The following is a 16,533-nucleotide window of genomic DNA, read 5'->3' as shown; positions in this document are numbered from 1 at the left end:
CCCGCGGGACCAGTCGGGGCTCCTGGGGGGGTTGTCGCATGCGAGGCGAGCGCTACGTAGAAGGCTAGCTAAAAGATTGACGCTGAGCAGAAACCGGAATGAACCGCCTTAAAACACAAATTAAAAATGGCAGTTGGGTTTTTTCTCTCTCTCTCTCTGCTTCCTCTCAAACTTGAGCGAACGTTGCCTCGCTCACCTCCCCTGACCAGCCGCCATCGCCCTAGTGATGCAGTGTGCAGCGTTTGCCGAGCGTCATAGCAACCGCGTGGGTGGGGGGGTGGGGGGGGTGGGGTTAATACTGGCTGTTTAATCGCTCTGTCTAACAGCAGGGCGGATGTCAGCGTGTCAGACACAGCACACGCCCCCTGAGCTGCGATTGGGGGGGGGGGGGGTGGCTCTCCAGTGAACTCTGTTCCCTTCCAAAAAAAAATCAGAGGGTGGAAAATCGTTCCCAGGATTTCCTCTCTCGGCGTTCCAAACGCGCGGGGAGGGGGCGGGGGGCGGGGGGCTGTCACCCGCCCGCTCTTTCTCCGGGTGCTTCCGCCAGGCAGCCGCAGGGCCCCCCTGGTGATACGCTTTATGTTAAATACGCGAGGGTATCGCTCCCTCATGAATAATTCATCCGGTGAGATTTGCCGTGAACGTGCCTGGAACGTGGCACACTCGTGGTGTTTGGCGTGTGTGGCGTGGGCGGGCGGGCGGGAGCCGTCATGTGATGGATTTCGACTTCCCGTCGCAGAATTCCGCCGCGGCTCGGAGAACGAGACTCCCGGTGCCTCCAGTCAAGCGTGTTAAACGATTGTTTTTTTTTTCTTTTTCCCCCCCACTCCATATATTTAATGGCAAATTAAGATCTTCTGAGAGGGGGGCGCGCTCGTGTGTGAGGTGGCACGTGTGCGGAGAAACGCTCGCGCGTGTGTGTGTGTGTGTGTGTGCGCGTTTGGAACTGGTGTGGGGGAGAGAGAGAGAGGCTGTGCTGCTAATTGATGCTGTGGCTGGGCTGGGCTGGTTCTTTGCTCTGTGTGTGTGTGTGTGTGTGTGTGTGTGTGTGTGTGTGTCTGTTTGCATCACAGCAGGGAAGATTTCTGTGCTTGCTGAGTGTGTGTGTGTAAGTGTGTGTGTGTGTGTGTGTTTGCATCACAGCAGGGAAGATTTCTGTGCTTGCTGAGTGTGTGTGTGTGTGTGTTTGTGTACCTGCTGCAAGCGTACTTATCCCTCGCTGTGAGAAGAGCTCCTTTTGATGTTCTTAACGCGATTCAGCTGCAGCATTAGTGCTCTCATCCCCTACCCCTCCCCCCCCTCACATATTGCCCCACCTGTTCCAAACGCTGTGTGCGATCCCCAACAACACAGTGTTCACAGATTCGGTAAGAGCGCTCACACCTGGGCGTGCCTCCTGCGTCATACCCACCCCCACACACCCCCCACCCCACTACCTCCCCGTCCTCTTTCCCCGACCCACCCATCTCCTGCCACACTCCCCTGTCCCATGGGATTCTAAAGCCTGGAGATTTCAGTGATGCAACCCAGGGGCTGCAGGCCCACTACTGTCTGGTGGGCTCCCCTGACCACCACTTCCGCGTTTTGTTTTTGGGGTCCTTGAGACCCCCGAGACGGCCTTGTTCGATGATGTCTACGTGGTCAGGCTCTGTGGCTTTTCTTCTCTCCCGGGGCCCCGAGTTCTCTGCTTCGCGGGCGAGGAATGTGGCATTCAAATTTAGGGAGGGGTGGCAGCCCGCAGCCTGATCAGAAGTCCCTGACAGTTACTAGGCCCTGACACGGCTCTCCAAAGGCCAGCAGCACAGCACGCCGTGTGATGGATTTATAATGTCTGCTTACACGTTCTGCATAGCAACGAATCGCTCTCAAAACTTTCTGTATGTTGTATGATTGGTAATGGCAGAGAAAACACGCACACAAAAACACACGTACGCACACACGCACACGCACACGCACTCACACACACACATGCACGCACACACACACACACACACTCACATTCACACACACACACACACACACACATACACACACTCACACACACACACACACACACACGCGTACACATAAAGAGGGAGTCGTGTACGCTGAGACACAAACAGCAGCGATGTCTTGTTGCCATAGCGCCCGGAGGCGATGTGGACTTGGGTGAGCCTGGCTGAGGGAGAGGCTCAGAGGGACGTTCACACTCTGGATCTTTCTGTGTTCTGGGGTTTCACATTAAAGCTGTGCTGCAGTTTAAACCAGAGGTGCAGACAGGAGCGCTACCAAGAACCCCCGCCCCCCCAAACCCCCCCAACCCTCGCCCCCTTGCCCCTGCACCCTTCAGTCACTAGAACTCATCTCTCCGAGTCAAAATTATTCGGCTCATACCCCTCATACCCCGTCCTCTGGTTCTGTTCGCAGCGAGAGGGTCAACCTGTGAATTTAAGGACACCTGCACCCCCCCCCTCCCCACCCCCGCATTAAAACTATAATCTCCTTAAAAAACACTGTCTATGTAATACTGACTGTTCTGGCACCAGCCCTACAGCGAAGCCCGTTCAATTCCGTCTAATCCAGGCTCTGCTCCTAATGAGCTCCTCTCTAATCTGCAGACCTGAGGAAGCTCAGACATATGGCTTTAAGAGGCAGGGAGGTAGTTTTCCCCCTCATTGATTTTTGCCCACCTCTTCAGATGAGTTTAAGCAGAGCAGGTTTTTTTCAAAGTGTTTTTTTTTGTTGTTGACTGGACCGCAACAGAGCAGAACAGCCCTACAAACGCGAATGTCTGTGACTGACTGAGTGACTGACTGAGTGAGTGATGAAGTTACACCATTGGTTGGCCGAGTTATGACGTCATGCCATTGGTCGGCCGGTCCAGCCATGTACTAGGTTTTGACCTGGTCTTGTTTTTTTTTTTCAAAATTCCAAGTCAGTGATCTAGAACTCTCTTCATTGCTTACAGTTACCAGAAATGACATCACCGTTAGAGAACATTCTTCAGGGACGTTCAGTTAAGAACATTCTGATCGCATATTTGTGATCACCATAAAGTGATGACAAAATATATGGTCATAATGGTGCGCTGCAATCAGATCTTTTTTTTTTAATTATTATTTTTTTGTTTCAGTCAGGCACGAGTTACCTGAACCAGGTTTGTCACCTGAAGTTACTCACTGTCCCCCAAACTTTCCAGTGCTCTCCTTTCAGTTCCATCTCTCTCATTTCCAATTTTGTTTTATCTTTCACTCTCAATCTTCCCCCTCATTCAAATATCATCTCATCACTCTTTCCTCTTTCCCTTTGTTTGGGCACATCGGTTAGTTTTGCCATCCTGTTCGAATAGGACCATGCATATCAGCGGGGCTGGAGATGTTTATTTAAGCCGAACCCGCGTAGCGGACCCAAGCGCAGATGAGACTTATCAGAAGGGAAGTTATACGAGAAGCAAAGTGTTAACAAGCCAAGTTCCTTTTTTCCCCCCCCATTGTTTCACTCATTTCCTCTGGGCCGGGTACGACGATGGCGGCTAGGAGTTTCCTCCACAGGTGAAGCAGGGACAAGGGGGAGGGATGGGGTGGGGCAGGGGGTTGGGGCGGGGGGCTGGGGTTGGGGGCAGGGTGGGGGGATTGGGGTTGGGGGCAGGGGGGATTGGGGGATTGGGTAGGGCAGGGAGTTGGGGGGGGCAGGGGTGGGAGGGATGGGCAGGGTTGGAGGGGGCAAGTAGATGAAGAACGGGAGGCTTTGGGAGCACCCCGGGCGTGCGGTCCATGTTGAGTCTCGCGAGTCGATAAATAGCCTGACTGCGGGGCGCTCGATCGATCGCGTTCACCGGAGCCCGTGCAGAGGCTTCCTTTTAATTGGTCCGCGCTCGGCCCATGTGATCAGCCTTCCGTGCGGCTTCCTGTGGGCTTTGCAACTGCTGTTCAGCTGGATCTTTTATTTCTTTTCTTTTCTTTTTTTTTTTTTTTTTGTCTGTTCCTTTTTAATTCGGAACAAAAAAAAAAGACCGTGCTTCTTGTTGGCGGGCAGACTCTATTCAAATGAGCCAGATGCGAGTGTAGAAGGTTCCGTGGGGCGTCGCTAGGAATTCTGGGCCCCCTGAAAGAATATTGCTCTGGGCCGCCCCTTTTTAAATAAAACAAATTAAAATTTTTTTTAGCTGTGCCCTCCATCGCCACCCCCCCCCAACCCAGCTGCAGGCCCCTAGAATTGTCACCGCCTTTGATCCCCGAAAAGGTTTCTCCTTTGACCCCTGGAAGGTACAGTGGGAATCCTGACAGTGCGGGCATAGCTGTACCTCCTCAGTTGCTCATCGATAATCACCGCTTCGTCGCCAAAAGGCCAAAATGGCGCTCGCCAGCCCAGGAGGGGCAGTCCAGCTCCGGCCTGTCACACGGCTCCCGGGTAATTGCCTTGTAAATACACCCCGTTTGGCTCAAAAGGCCGAGAGGGGGCGGGGGGCGGGGTTGGGGGGGGGGGTGAGGGGGTGGTAAACGCCAATCCGTTTACTCTGTAATTTTGGTGAACAAATGCGTTTTTTTTTTTTTAATGTGCTCAAATCCACGGTGACTCGAGCAAATACGGCAGATTCCTGTGTGACGCGGCGAAGGGGCTTTTTTCGTCGGCTGGCTCAGAGAGCGATCGATGCGGCGGAGCGGGGGTTTTTTTCGGCATTGTGACACAGACGGGCCGCGGATTCCTCCCGACCGCGCGGCGGCTGGCACAATGGCGCACGTCGGCCTGTCAGGGCTGCATGTCGCTAACATCCGCCTAAATTACACTGCTTACAATCGCTCAGCCAGGCCCTCTGTTTCCCTCACTCGCCTGGACGTGAATGGCTCTCGCTGAGCCTTCTTGGGCGTGAATGGCTCTCTCTGAACTCGTTTGAATGGGCCTGGTTCTCTCTGAGCTCACTTAGATGTGCCTTTTTTTCTCTCTGAGCTCGTTTGGATGTGACTGGTTCTCTCTGAGCTCGTTTGGATGGGCCTGGTTCTCTCTGAGCTCACTTAGATGTGCCTTTTTTCTCTCTGAGCTCGTTTGGATGTGACTGGTTCTCTCTGAGTTCGTTTGGACGTGGCTGGTTCTCTCTGAGTTCGTTTGGACGTGGCTGGTTCTCTCTGAGCTCGTTTGGATGGGCCTGGTTCTCTCTGAGCTCGTTTGGACGTGGCTGGTTCTCTCTGAGCTCGTTTGGATGGGCCTGGTTCTCTCTGAGTTCATTTAGATGTGCCTTTTTCTCTCTGAGCTCATTTGAATGTGACTGGTTCTCTCTGAGCTCGTTTGGATTTGACTGGTTCTCCTCTCTGTTTTGGCAGCTGTATCCATTATAGGCTCTTCTGCTATCTTCTGTTTCTTTTATCTGACTCGGTCTCACTCTCTTGGATAACCTCTGTGTGAATCCCATCCATCTGTTCTTTCATTTTTCTTATTCTCCCTTTCCCTGACTTTCTTTCTCCCTCTTTCCTTCCCCTTCTCTTTCTCTCTAGCTCTATCCTCTGTCTGTCTTTCTCTCCCTCTTTCCTGCTTTTTGCCCCCTCTCTGTTTCTGTCTCTCTCTCTCTCTCTCTCCCTGTCTGTGTGAACACGTACCTGGGTAGTACCCTGTTTTGAATGGCTCATCTGTTGCCATTCCTTGCCTCTTATACCTAAATCTGTCTCTAGATTCTCATCTCCTTAGCAACTGGCTCAGTAACCACCAACCCTGATTATTCCAAAACCACACTTATTCTGCTTTTCATACATATCCGTCTCCCCCAGCCCCCACCCCACACTGCTCCACGGCACAAGCGAAAGGCTATTCTTTAGACAGCATTCCTAAATACTGAATTCGAATTAGTTTTTTTTTTTGTTGAGCTAATTTACTTTGAGCACTGTAATTTTACTAGTCACCAGATCGGATTCCTGTGTTCCTGACGAGCTGCACGTTTCTTATTTCGGTCTTGAAGCGATTATGCATTCAACGCCGTGTCGCGTGGAGGCTTGATGGGAAAAAAGCAATCGAGAGGAGGGGGAAAAAAATCACTTCTGACAGGTCAAACGCGAGTTTCGCGGGCAGGTATCGGATATGCGTTGGGTTTAGCACTGCGTGTGGACGCGGTCCAAATCAAAAATGTCTTTTAAAAATATCAGATTCCGTGTGATTATGCGCAACTTCACAAGGAAACGTTCAGATATGTATGAGATGCGTGAAGAAAAGAAATATCTGGTTTGGGCACGTCAAGCTTGCCTGTACTAAGCTCAAGTCGCCTGGCTCTGCAACCAACTACCCGCCCCCCCCTGGGTCCGTTTCGGTGTCACTACGGTAACCCAGTTCAGCCTCCCTCAGATTCGTCGGGGGGGGGGGGGTGTGGGGGGGTAACACAATATCTGTTAACGCCATGGCGGGGTTCTGCTGGGGCTTTGATCATGGAACGTGAGGAGAGCGGGGGGTGGGGGGGGCCAATAAACCTGTCAGAGCCAGAGAGAATTGTGGGATCTCACAGAAAGTTCTGCGAGACAAACGGCACCGTCCGACCGCAAATTTCACCACCGGCCCCGGCACACGGTGATGCGTGGGGGAGGGGGGTGGGGGGAGAGGCTGGAGAGAGAGAGGGGGTGTGGTGGGGGGAGAGAGAGGGAGGAATGAACAGGGAAGGTAGAGGGAGAGCTGTCTGACCGAGCTGGCAGCTCCTCTGTCCTGATTAACATGCCCGTCAGAGCTGCTGCTGCTGCTGCGGAGAGAGAGAGACGTCCCACTGACCAGCGCCCACGTGCACAGGTGTGTGGCTGTTTTTTCAGGGGGGCGGGGAGGCGCTGCGAGGGACGGTTGTATGTGTGTGTGTGTGTGTGTTTTGTGTGTGTGTGGTGGTGTGTGTCAGTGTGTGTGTGTGTGGTGCGCGTGTGTGTGTGTGGGGGGGCGTGTGTTGTGGTGTAGTGTGTGGATGTGCGTGTGGGTAGAGTGTGCGTGCGTGCGTGTGTGAGTGTGCGTCGTGTGTGTGTGTGTTTAGAGTGTGTGGTGGAGAGAGTTGCGGCTGGTGTGTGTGTTTTAATGTGTGCTATGTGTGTGTGTGTGCATGTAGTGTGTTGTGAGTGTGTTGTGTGTGTGTGTGTGTGGGATGTGGGGTGTGGTGGGGGGTCGTGTGTGTGTGTTGTGTGTGTGTGGTGTGCGTGTGTGTGTGTGTGTGTGTGAGAGTGTGAGGGTGTGTGTGTGTGTATGTGTGCGTGTGTGCGTGTGTGCATGAGTGTGTGTGTATATGTGTGTGTGCGTGTGTATGTGTGTGTGTGTGAGTGAGTGTGTGTAGGTGTGTCCCCACCCATACTCTCCCAGTCATGTGTCCTCACCATGTAGCAAAAGCCATGTATGTGTGTGTGTGTGTGCTCGCGCAAACACGTGCAAACACGTCAATGAGAAATAGTGTTACCACAGTTATCGCACTCGTTTGTGTATCTGCTTAATTTCCTTAGGTGTGGTTATGTAGGTCAGCCCGTAAGTATGTTCATTTGATTGACATGCGAGTGTCTGTGTCTGGGAGAAAAATTACATCCTCAAACTGGGGGGAAGCTGAAGAAGGAGAGAAGGCAGGGATGAGGAATGAGTAATACACACACACACACACACATACACACACACAAGCACACACATGTGCACACACACGTACACACACACACACCTTTGTAAGAAATAATTGTGGCGAAAATCAGCTCCATAAAATAACTGGTGACCAAGCAGGTGGCCAATTCCAGACTTCCATATGAACAGACTGCCTGCCTTACAGTGTATGTGTGCGTGCGTGCGTGTGTGTGCGTGCATGTGTGCGTGTGTGTGTGTGTGTGTGTGTGCATGTGTGCGTGCAAGACAGAGAGAGAGAGAGAGAGAGAGAGAGAAACGAACTGATGGAAAAATGATCGGAATAAATATGCGTCTGGTGGACACTATCCGCGGAGAGAGCCTGCAGCAGGTCCTGCAGTCAGTGACAGACGGGCACTGAGTGGGATCTGCAGAGATATGCTGTCCCCCTGTCTGAGGGGATGGGAGCTGTGCAGTATTACACACCAGTGTGTGTGTGTGTGTGTGTGTGTGTGTGTGCATGTGTGTGTGTGTGTGTGTGTGTGTGTGGCGGGGGTGGTCAGCCGGGCTGGAGGTAGTTTCCATCGTCGGACTGTTCATTCTGTGTCAAAATGAGGAATATAAAGGTTATTTTCCAGACCTGGGTCAAATACGTATTTGTATGGATCCATATACATTTCTGTGCTCTATTGATTTTGCCTGATGTAATTATACCTGTTGATATGACCAGAAGGTGGGATTTGCACTTTTTGAGAGTATTTCATTGGTTCCAATACACCAGACAAGATCAGTAAAGTGTAGAAAAATATTTGAATCCGAAGCAAATACCCATGACCCATGTCTGGTTATTTCAGCCTTGATATATATTGTATTTGTGTGTGTGTGTGTGTGTGTATAAATGGAATATACAAAGGTACATCATGCTGTGTTGTTGAACCAGCTGCTTTGACAGAGAGGGACGGAGAGAAGCTGGGATTGTCGCGCCGCGAACAAACTATTAGCATTCGCGATGTTTGTTTATTTCTTTTTCTGTGGGCTAAACGTGGCCGTTTGCGTCCGCTGCATTCCCCTGGTGTAAATTTAACAGAGAAGGCCATACTTCAATCAGCAAATGCAGGAAGGAGGGATGAGGGATGAGGGGAGGTGGGGAGGGATAGATGGAGGGAGGGATGAGGCAATCAGATACAATCGACGGAGCAGGACGAGTGTGAGGGGGAAAACGTGCTCGCGGCTTTCCAATGCGCTCACACACACCCCCCCCCACGTCCCCCCACCTCCACCCTTCTCTCTTTCCCTCTTTCTCTTTCTCCTGCCTCCTTTTATCTCCAGTATCTTATCCCCCTCCCCTCCTCCCCCTCCTCCTGCACTCCGGCGAAAGAACAGAACTGCTTACCTTGACAGATGCCCCCCCTCGCCCCCCCTCGCCCTCCCCCCTCTCTCCCACTCTCTCTGCCTTTGCTCTGTTCGCAGCCAAAGACTCGCTGCCGATGTTTCCATTACAATAAATCCATCCCCGCACATGATTCATAGGTAAGAGGGCGAATGACTACAGGATGAAAGCGAGTTTAGATATTAGGTTTCCATGTGTGCTCATGTAAGATAATACAAAGGGCCTTGGGGGACTTTTTCTTTTTTTTCTGCCCTTTTTTTTTTTTTTGGGAAAATAATTACATCAAGGGTCTCCGCGATGCTGTGAACCTCCGGACCATTAAGGCGCATTTTCTATTATTTATGTGTGGCTGGAGATTGACGCTATCGGCTTCTGTTTCTCACAGTTTTCCCCGGCCGTTTCATAGTTAGACGTGATGGATGGGATTTTATGTCGTGTCTGACCCTTGTTTATTTTCTTTTGACGTAAATCAGTTTCCCTCTGCTGAAGTGTATTTATATATATATATATATATATATTTTTTTGTACAATGTTAAAGCCTGATGCCCGTGCTGATAATAATGGCAGTTTTAAATTGGGCATTTGGAAGGCAGGGGGTGAGGGTGGGACACAGGAGCATATTCAGACCAATCCGTCCTGCAGTTCCTGCCGTTCAGTTTTCCTCACACGGCGTTGGGCGGTCATCAAAAAATGCTTTACGAGACGACATCTTCTCCTGAAATTTGGAATCCGGCTTTTAAAAAACCGAGTTCCTTTCCTCTGTCTCCAGGATCTCAGTCCCGGAGTCGAGGCGGTTCACTCCGCCTCTTCTCCTGAGCAAGACTACTAGTGCGATGTCTTTCCGATCGCGCTCAAGCAGATTCCATCCGGACTGGTTGCTGGAGGTCGAAGCGACCTGATGTTAGGCCGGGTCGGTTGTCTACGGTTCGGCTTAGATTGATGAGGAGTAAAATATGATTACACAGGGCGAGCCCTTGATGTAGTAAATCAAATCGGGGTGGTGCTACGGCCCTAAGTTCAGGGTCCTAGAAGTGCAGTTCAGGGTTGGCCGCGGTTGACTAGGAGGCTAACAGCGCGGTCTGTACGGGTTTTTCCACGGGCTACCGCAGCCCAAAATGCAGCGCACCTTGTTCTGGTTATCCGCAGACCACAGTAGGCCAACAACAACAACACAGTCTGTAGCGTATATATATATCTACACACTTATTGCAGTTTGGCACCGCACTTGATATTGAAGACTTTCTGGTTTGCGCTGTCGAAGAGAGAGAGAGAGAGAGAGAGAGAGAGAGAGAGAGAGAGAAAGGGAATCGAATGACTTTCCAAAAAGCTGGTCTTCATTTTATATCAATTTTCCCTCCATTGTAATGCATACGCTCCGCATTCCGTTTGGTAGCTTTTGGCTCCGAGCTGAAGAGTCAGGTCGGGGTTTTGGGGTTTTGAATAAATATTGACGTGATTGGTGCCATGGCAAGGCCGAGGGTGCTGGTGCGGTTCCCAGGCTGGAGGGGGGGAGCGGGGGGGGCGGTTTTCTTCAGCTTGGGTTGACGTGGGCTTTTATTATTCAGGCGTGTTATGGCGTGCTGACCTTTCGCAGATAGGGTTCGCGGTGTGTCCACACCCCACCTCTCCCCCCCTCCCCCCCCCCCCGCGTCTGGAAACCGCTGCTACAGCAGCTGGTGTGCATGTGCCGATGGAGGGGAAGACTCGGTCTTGAATGAAAACCTCTGGAGGAGGAGGAGGCTCTTCCAGCCCGAGACGAAGACGATCGCGTCTTACGAAATTCCGTGCGGCGGGGGAATCATCTTCACTGATGTCAGCTGGGTCGTTCAGAATGAGGGAGAGAGAGAGGGAGAGAGAGATAGAGAGAGAGAGAGAGAGAGAGAGGGAGGGAGAGGGGGAGTGTAGGAGGTGTAAGGAGTCCGTGGTGCCAGATTTTGCGATGCGCTCCTATAGAAAACGGCCTCGCCTTTGGCTTGGTTTTCATCCGGTTTTTTTCCGAACCGTTCCCAGACAGGACCTGGGAAATAACATTCCGAACATACCCCTGGCTCCACATGTGCAATACACGCCTTCCGGTACACTTTCCAGAACATTCTCATCTTATCAAATCTCTCTATCTCCCCTTCCATCTCTATCCTCCCCCCTCTCTCTCTCTCCCCTTACATCTCTATCCTCCCCCCTCTCTCTCTCTCCCCTTCCATCTCTATCCTCCCCCCCCTCTATCGTTCTCTTTTTTTTCTAAGCCTCTATTTTAATGACTACTACCTCTCTCTGTCTCCAGTATTTCTATGTGTAATCATCTGGTTTTGGATCTGAAGCAAATATTCTCAGCCACCCAGGGTAACCTTCAGAGTGATGTGGAGCACTGTATGCTGATCAAACAAAACAAAAAACAAAAAACAAACAAAATAAGCCATAACAACATCATGCTTATCCTAAGAAGTATTAGTGCAGAATAACGTTTTCGTGTTCTTCCAAGAAATAACGGCTTGGCTCGCTCCGATTTATGTGCAAACAAAAGATTGTTTTTCTGTAAGGGGATGTTTCTTTAGAAAAATAAAGGGAGGTGAAGTCACACAAGGATGCCTTATAATAGGTACATAAAAAATAACCTTGCACATTATTACTTCAGGACACGTCACCTTGTAAAGAGGAAATAACAAATAACGTTGTGCTTTATTTTCCCTTTCGCTTTCCTCCTGTCCAAACTAAGGACCAGAAACGGTCCGCGGCTGCAATATATTTCGCAAACATTTCTCCGTAAAAAAAATGTAGAAATCCTTACCGCTAAATAATTTATTTATAGAATCACAATTAACGCGCTTCAGTTTAATTAGCGGTGCGTTATCTGGGACGCGCTTTAGTCGAGCTCGCTTTTAAGTGTACGAATCCAATTCACAGTGAAAGTGTTTCTGGGTTATGTAGCGTAACCTGTTTTTTATTATTATTTTTTTCAAAGTCCCTATGAACATATTATTGGGTTTTTTTGTTTCCTGTGAAAGTGCCACACTGCCGTTGAAGTAATGAAGGAAGCATCATAAAAACCCGGTGTCTTGGAAACAAGCAGCGTGAGACGCGACAGGTTTTTGAACTTCGTACGTTCCTCCTGCGTTGCAGGTCACGCCATTTTGTTGGCATGGTTTCCCAAAAAAGTTCACTGATGGGGTGCGATGTCCACTCCTGCCCCCTTTGTAGGGGGGGAGCGGGACTGGCCTCAGTACCGTTCTTAATTAGAAGCCTCCATTGGCTGGGGAGGCCTCATTGATTAACTAGTGATTTGTTATTACAGCCATCAGTAAGGAATCCCCCTGGTCGTTTACGGCCACGGGTTCTCTCCCTCTCCCCCTCCCTAAACTAGGCCTTAATTACTTAATTTAACAAATCACCTGCTTAACTCTCTTCTGTAATTACATTGATCTGCGTCAACGGGGACGGACGCGCTAATGAAGGTGTGTAAATCGCAGGCGGGGTGTTACACTTTTAACGCACAGAGAATAAAGTGTGTGATTTATACGTCCTGCCATTAGGAGGGACTGTTTTTTGGCTGGGCTGCAACAGCGGGGCCAGCCCTGCAAACTCGAATGTCTGTGACTGACTGAGTGACTGAGTGACTGAGTGATGAAGTTACACCATTGGTCGGCGTGAGTTATGAAGTTACACCATTGGTCGGCCGGATCACGTGTGTTAGGTCCAGCCATACGCTAGGTTTCCTAGTCTTGTTTTATTTTTTATTTATTTTTTTGTTTTTTGACGGGTTCCCTGACGCCTGCTTTTAGCGATCGGGGTTTGCACGTGCTCGTTAGACGGCCGGGCCTTTCTACAGCGTCCGGATGATTACCGCGCGATCGCGAACGCGCCGCCCCGTAACTGTCCCCACCCTATCAGCCGTCCCCATTGTCTCCGGGTCTCTCTAGCTGGTCCGGCGCTCTGAAATCCTATAGCCCACAGTTTCTTATTATGCTAATCGAATGCGTGAAGCCTGACATTCAGCCATACATTATTGATAGTAGACACAATGGAATACAGTAATACAGACTTGTGGCAACCTCTATCTCCATCACCCCCCAGCCCAAACCCCCCCCGCCCCCCCCACCACAATTTGCCCCCCACCCCCGCCCTTGCCAATTTCTTTCTATTTTCTCTCGCTGTTCCTTTGACCGGTATTCCTGTGTCATCATGCCGTCTGCGAATTTTTGCGTATGATGTGGGTGGTGAGCAAGCCCGGTGAGTGTGTGGCCTCCTTGTTCTGACACACAATGTGGGGAATGTGAGAAACGTCCCCATTAAGATCGCGGCTCCTGATAAAAACCGTGCGAGCGTCCTTCGCCTCTGAATGCCTGCATCGCGTGTTCCTGTGGGTGTGTGAGCGTTCCGTGCACGTGTTCGCGTGTGAGAGAGAGAGAGAGAGAGAGAGAGAGAGAGAAAGCACAAAAAGTGACATCATTTGCATGCTGTTGCGAGACGGGACAGCAACCGCAGTGAAATCTGAAAAGTTTGGTCGCATTTAAATAAAAGAATACAAACACAAGTGGACTCGGTAACCATTTGCATACGTTTTGTTTTTACTGCGGTATTCAAATAAGCGCTCCGGTTGTTAGTTCTGCCAAAACATCGACAGCCTTTTCCGACAGTAGCGACTGTGTCTCTATGTGATGTGATTTCCATAGGAACACTGACAATCACAGTCAACACAGAACAGCCCCGTGTACCAGGAACTCCCAGTGAACGTTAACTTGCTTTAAATGATTCATGCACCCAGTTCAAAGTCTTCTATTTGCAGTTATGAATTACAATTCTACTTTCGGTTGTGCCCCGTGAGTATTCATATGTACTCACATTTGTATGCAAAATATGAGACAGGCACACAGAAATACTCATACACACACACACACACAGAAACATGCATGCATGCACAACACAGACAAACACACAGACACACACACACACACAGACAAGAACACTTACACCACACACGCATGCTCATGCAGATGTACGTGCAAAAACACACATGTGCACAACAGACCAATGGCGAAATAATCATCTGAAAAATTTCAACCTGCTTACGCAACAATTTCTGCAGATTATTAACAATGCAAAGCCAACATCTGGTTTCAGCGATAATAACAGCAATATTAAGTAACATAAATCTTTTTTTTTTTTTATGATTGTTCGGCTGGCTCAGCAGCTTGTACGCAGGCATCCGCATAAATGTTTTCAAGTTTTACCAGCGTCCGATGGACTGTGCACACGTACTGTTGATCAAATGCACCTGCAGCGGGAGTCATATTATGAAGTTTGAGGAACTCTGAGGTCCCAGACTGCCTCCACGCAGTAATATGATGGCTTGAGGTTTATGGTAACGATCCGTAGTGTTTCCCTAGGCCCTCGTTCTCCGATGTGCGAGGGCAGGGGAAGGGCGGGGTGGGAGGAGGGGGGGGGGGTGTGTCATTTGCGCTTTCGTCCTCTTTACAGTTCCTCTCCCTCCTTTAATCGAGTAGCCGTGGCAACTGCTTCATAAGAAAAAAATAAACCTGCTGTTTATTGACCTCTCTCTGTGTGTCTCTCTGTCTCTCTCTCTCTCTCTCTCTCTTCCGCTCTGTCTCACACTCACACCCTCACGCACACGCACACAATGTGAAGCAGCTGCCGTTGTTTTATCAGAAGTTGTGATCTTGATGGGGAAAATTCCCCACATTGATGTCAGAACAAGGGATCCACACATGCATGCATGCACAGCTACACACACATGCACAACACACACACACACACACACACAAATTAGTGTGCCCACATAGCAATTTGGATATAATAATTCATTGTGCTGTAGTATATAGGAGGGACTGGATTCTTTGCTGTCCTATGTTCTTGCCTGTAGGGAGCTTAGTATAGTTTTTGTTAGTAAGGACTAAAGTTAATAAATAGCAATATAGGGAACTCCGTTAAAAACCTCATTTTGGTAAAAGTGTACTAAATGTACTGCGTTTTGTCAGTCACTCTGCTGTCTGTTCAGTTTGCAAAGTCTGTAGCGTGGTCATTCACAGGGTTTCTTCATCGCTGGTCTTCATCACTGTGGTTCTCCCTCTCTTTGTCCCTTCAGTGCTGGTTCTCCGCTGCCATGACGACCTTGGCCACTCCCTTCATGTTGCTGTCTGTGTTGCTCCGATTGGCTGATGCAGCGTTCCCCGAGGAACCAGGGCCGCTAAGCTCCACCCCCACGGAAGGTGAGTCCTTCCGTTGCATACGTCAGGGTTTGGGCGGGCCAAGGTCACGGGTTTGGGAGGGTCGAGGTCACGGAGCGTTTGCAGTTGGCTTAGCTCTGCGTACGTGGTACGCGAGGGCGGGGGAGGTTGACAAAGTGGAACAGGCAGTGACTGATGGGCTGGCGGGCTCGGTTGCAGTGATGAATGTCTCCCAGAGGAGATGCAGGCCTTGAAGGGGAGGAGACTTTGGGCTCCACCGAGTAAACAGAAAGGGCCTGAAAAAATGGGGGGAGGGGGAGGGGGGAGGGGGGGGGGGGAAGCCTTGTGGGATTGTAGACTAGCCGAAAAATCAACTTAGGCAGGGGAGCAAGAAAGGTCGGGTGGCCCGTCTGGGAGAAAAGAGACAATCGTGAGACGTGAGCAGTATGAGGAGCACGCACAGCGAGAAGGGACCTTCCTGGCGGTCACTCACCACAGGCCAAGGCCAATTGGATGGACTGCCTGTCACTCACCACAGGCCAAGGCCAATTGGATGGACTGCCTGTCACTCACCACAGGCCAAGGCCAATTGGATGGACTGTCTGTCACTTACCACAGGCTAAGGCCAATTGGATGGACTGTCTGTCACTTACCACAGGCTAACGCCAATTGGAGGGACTGCCTGTCACTTACCACAGGCCAAGGCCAATTGGAGTTGCTGCCTGTCACTTACCACAGACTATGACCAATGGGAGGGACCATTCTGTCACCCGACATAGCCTAAAGGCTAATGGGAGGCAGCGTCCCATTCCAGATAGGGTTCTTCTCCTTCCAACCGCCAACCCCACCCCTTTCTCACCTGATCTCTCGAGGTCCCGGAGGTGTAATCAGAAGGTGATTTGACCTGCCCCCCCCCCCTCTCTCTCTCTCCCCGCAGTGGTCAGACGCTACCCTGTGTTCCTGGGTCGGGCCCACCATTCGTCGATGAAACAGGAGCCCCTCCACATTCAGAGAATCCTCAAGGTCAACCGAACCCTGTACATCGGAGCCAGGTAAGGACTCACCTCACCCTGCCTGTGCCTGTCGTGCTTTCTAACCTTCTCCACGTTCCCCGAATCGGTCACGCGATCGATTCAGGCGAACCCTGGACATTGAGGCCAGGCAAAAATGCATCCGCATCCCATTTTGTAAGTGCATTGTGGGTCGTGCTTTCCGGTGTTCCCCCACGGCCAATGAATAAGTCACGTGTGATCACCTGACAGCAGGGGGGCTTTGATCCAGCAGTACCAGTTTAGTGATTCCGTGATTCTGCCCCGATGCTTTATGCAAAGAGTGGTCAAGAAAAAAAGCACGGTTCTGTAAAAGCAGCGAAAGCCAGAATCACGGTAGTTTATTTATCTTTATTTTGTTATTTCTTTCTTTTCAACTTTGACTGCT

General features: G+C 50.5%; 1 protein-coding gene across 5 annotated transcripts in view; it reads left to right on the top strand.

The window, feature by feature from the left end:
- sema6bb (sema domain, transmembrane domain (TM), and cytoplasmic domain, (semaphorin) 6Bb) overlaps positions 1-16,533 on the top strand; it is a 103,058-nt gene that overhangs the window by 34,465 nt on the left and 52,060 nt on the right. For all 5 annotated transcript variants that reach the window (XM_064330386.1, XM_064330388.1, XM_064330385.1 and 2 more), the window contains exons 2-3: positions 15,015-15,138; positions 16,034-16,148. In XM_064330386.1, the coding sequence (XP_064186456.1) occupies positions 15,033-15,138; positions 16,034-16,148 (221 nt within the window). In that variant the 5' untranslated portion in view covers positions 15,015-15,032. The remainder of the gene's footprint in view (positions 1-15,014; positions 15,139-16,033; positions 16,149-16,533) is intronic.

This window comes from Anguilla rostrata, chromosome 4 (genome assembly GCF_018555375.3).
Source record: "Anguilla rostrata isolate EN2019 chromosome 4, ASM1855537v3, whole genome shotgun sequence".
NCBI lineage: Eukaryota > Metazoa > Chordata > Actinopteri > Anguilliformes > Anguillidae > Anguilla > Anguilla rostrata.
The sequence above is the reverse complement of the archived record's forward strand: the minus strand, read 5'-3'. Positions and strand labels throughout refer to the sequence as shown.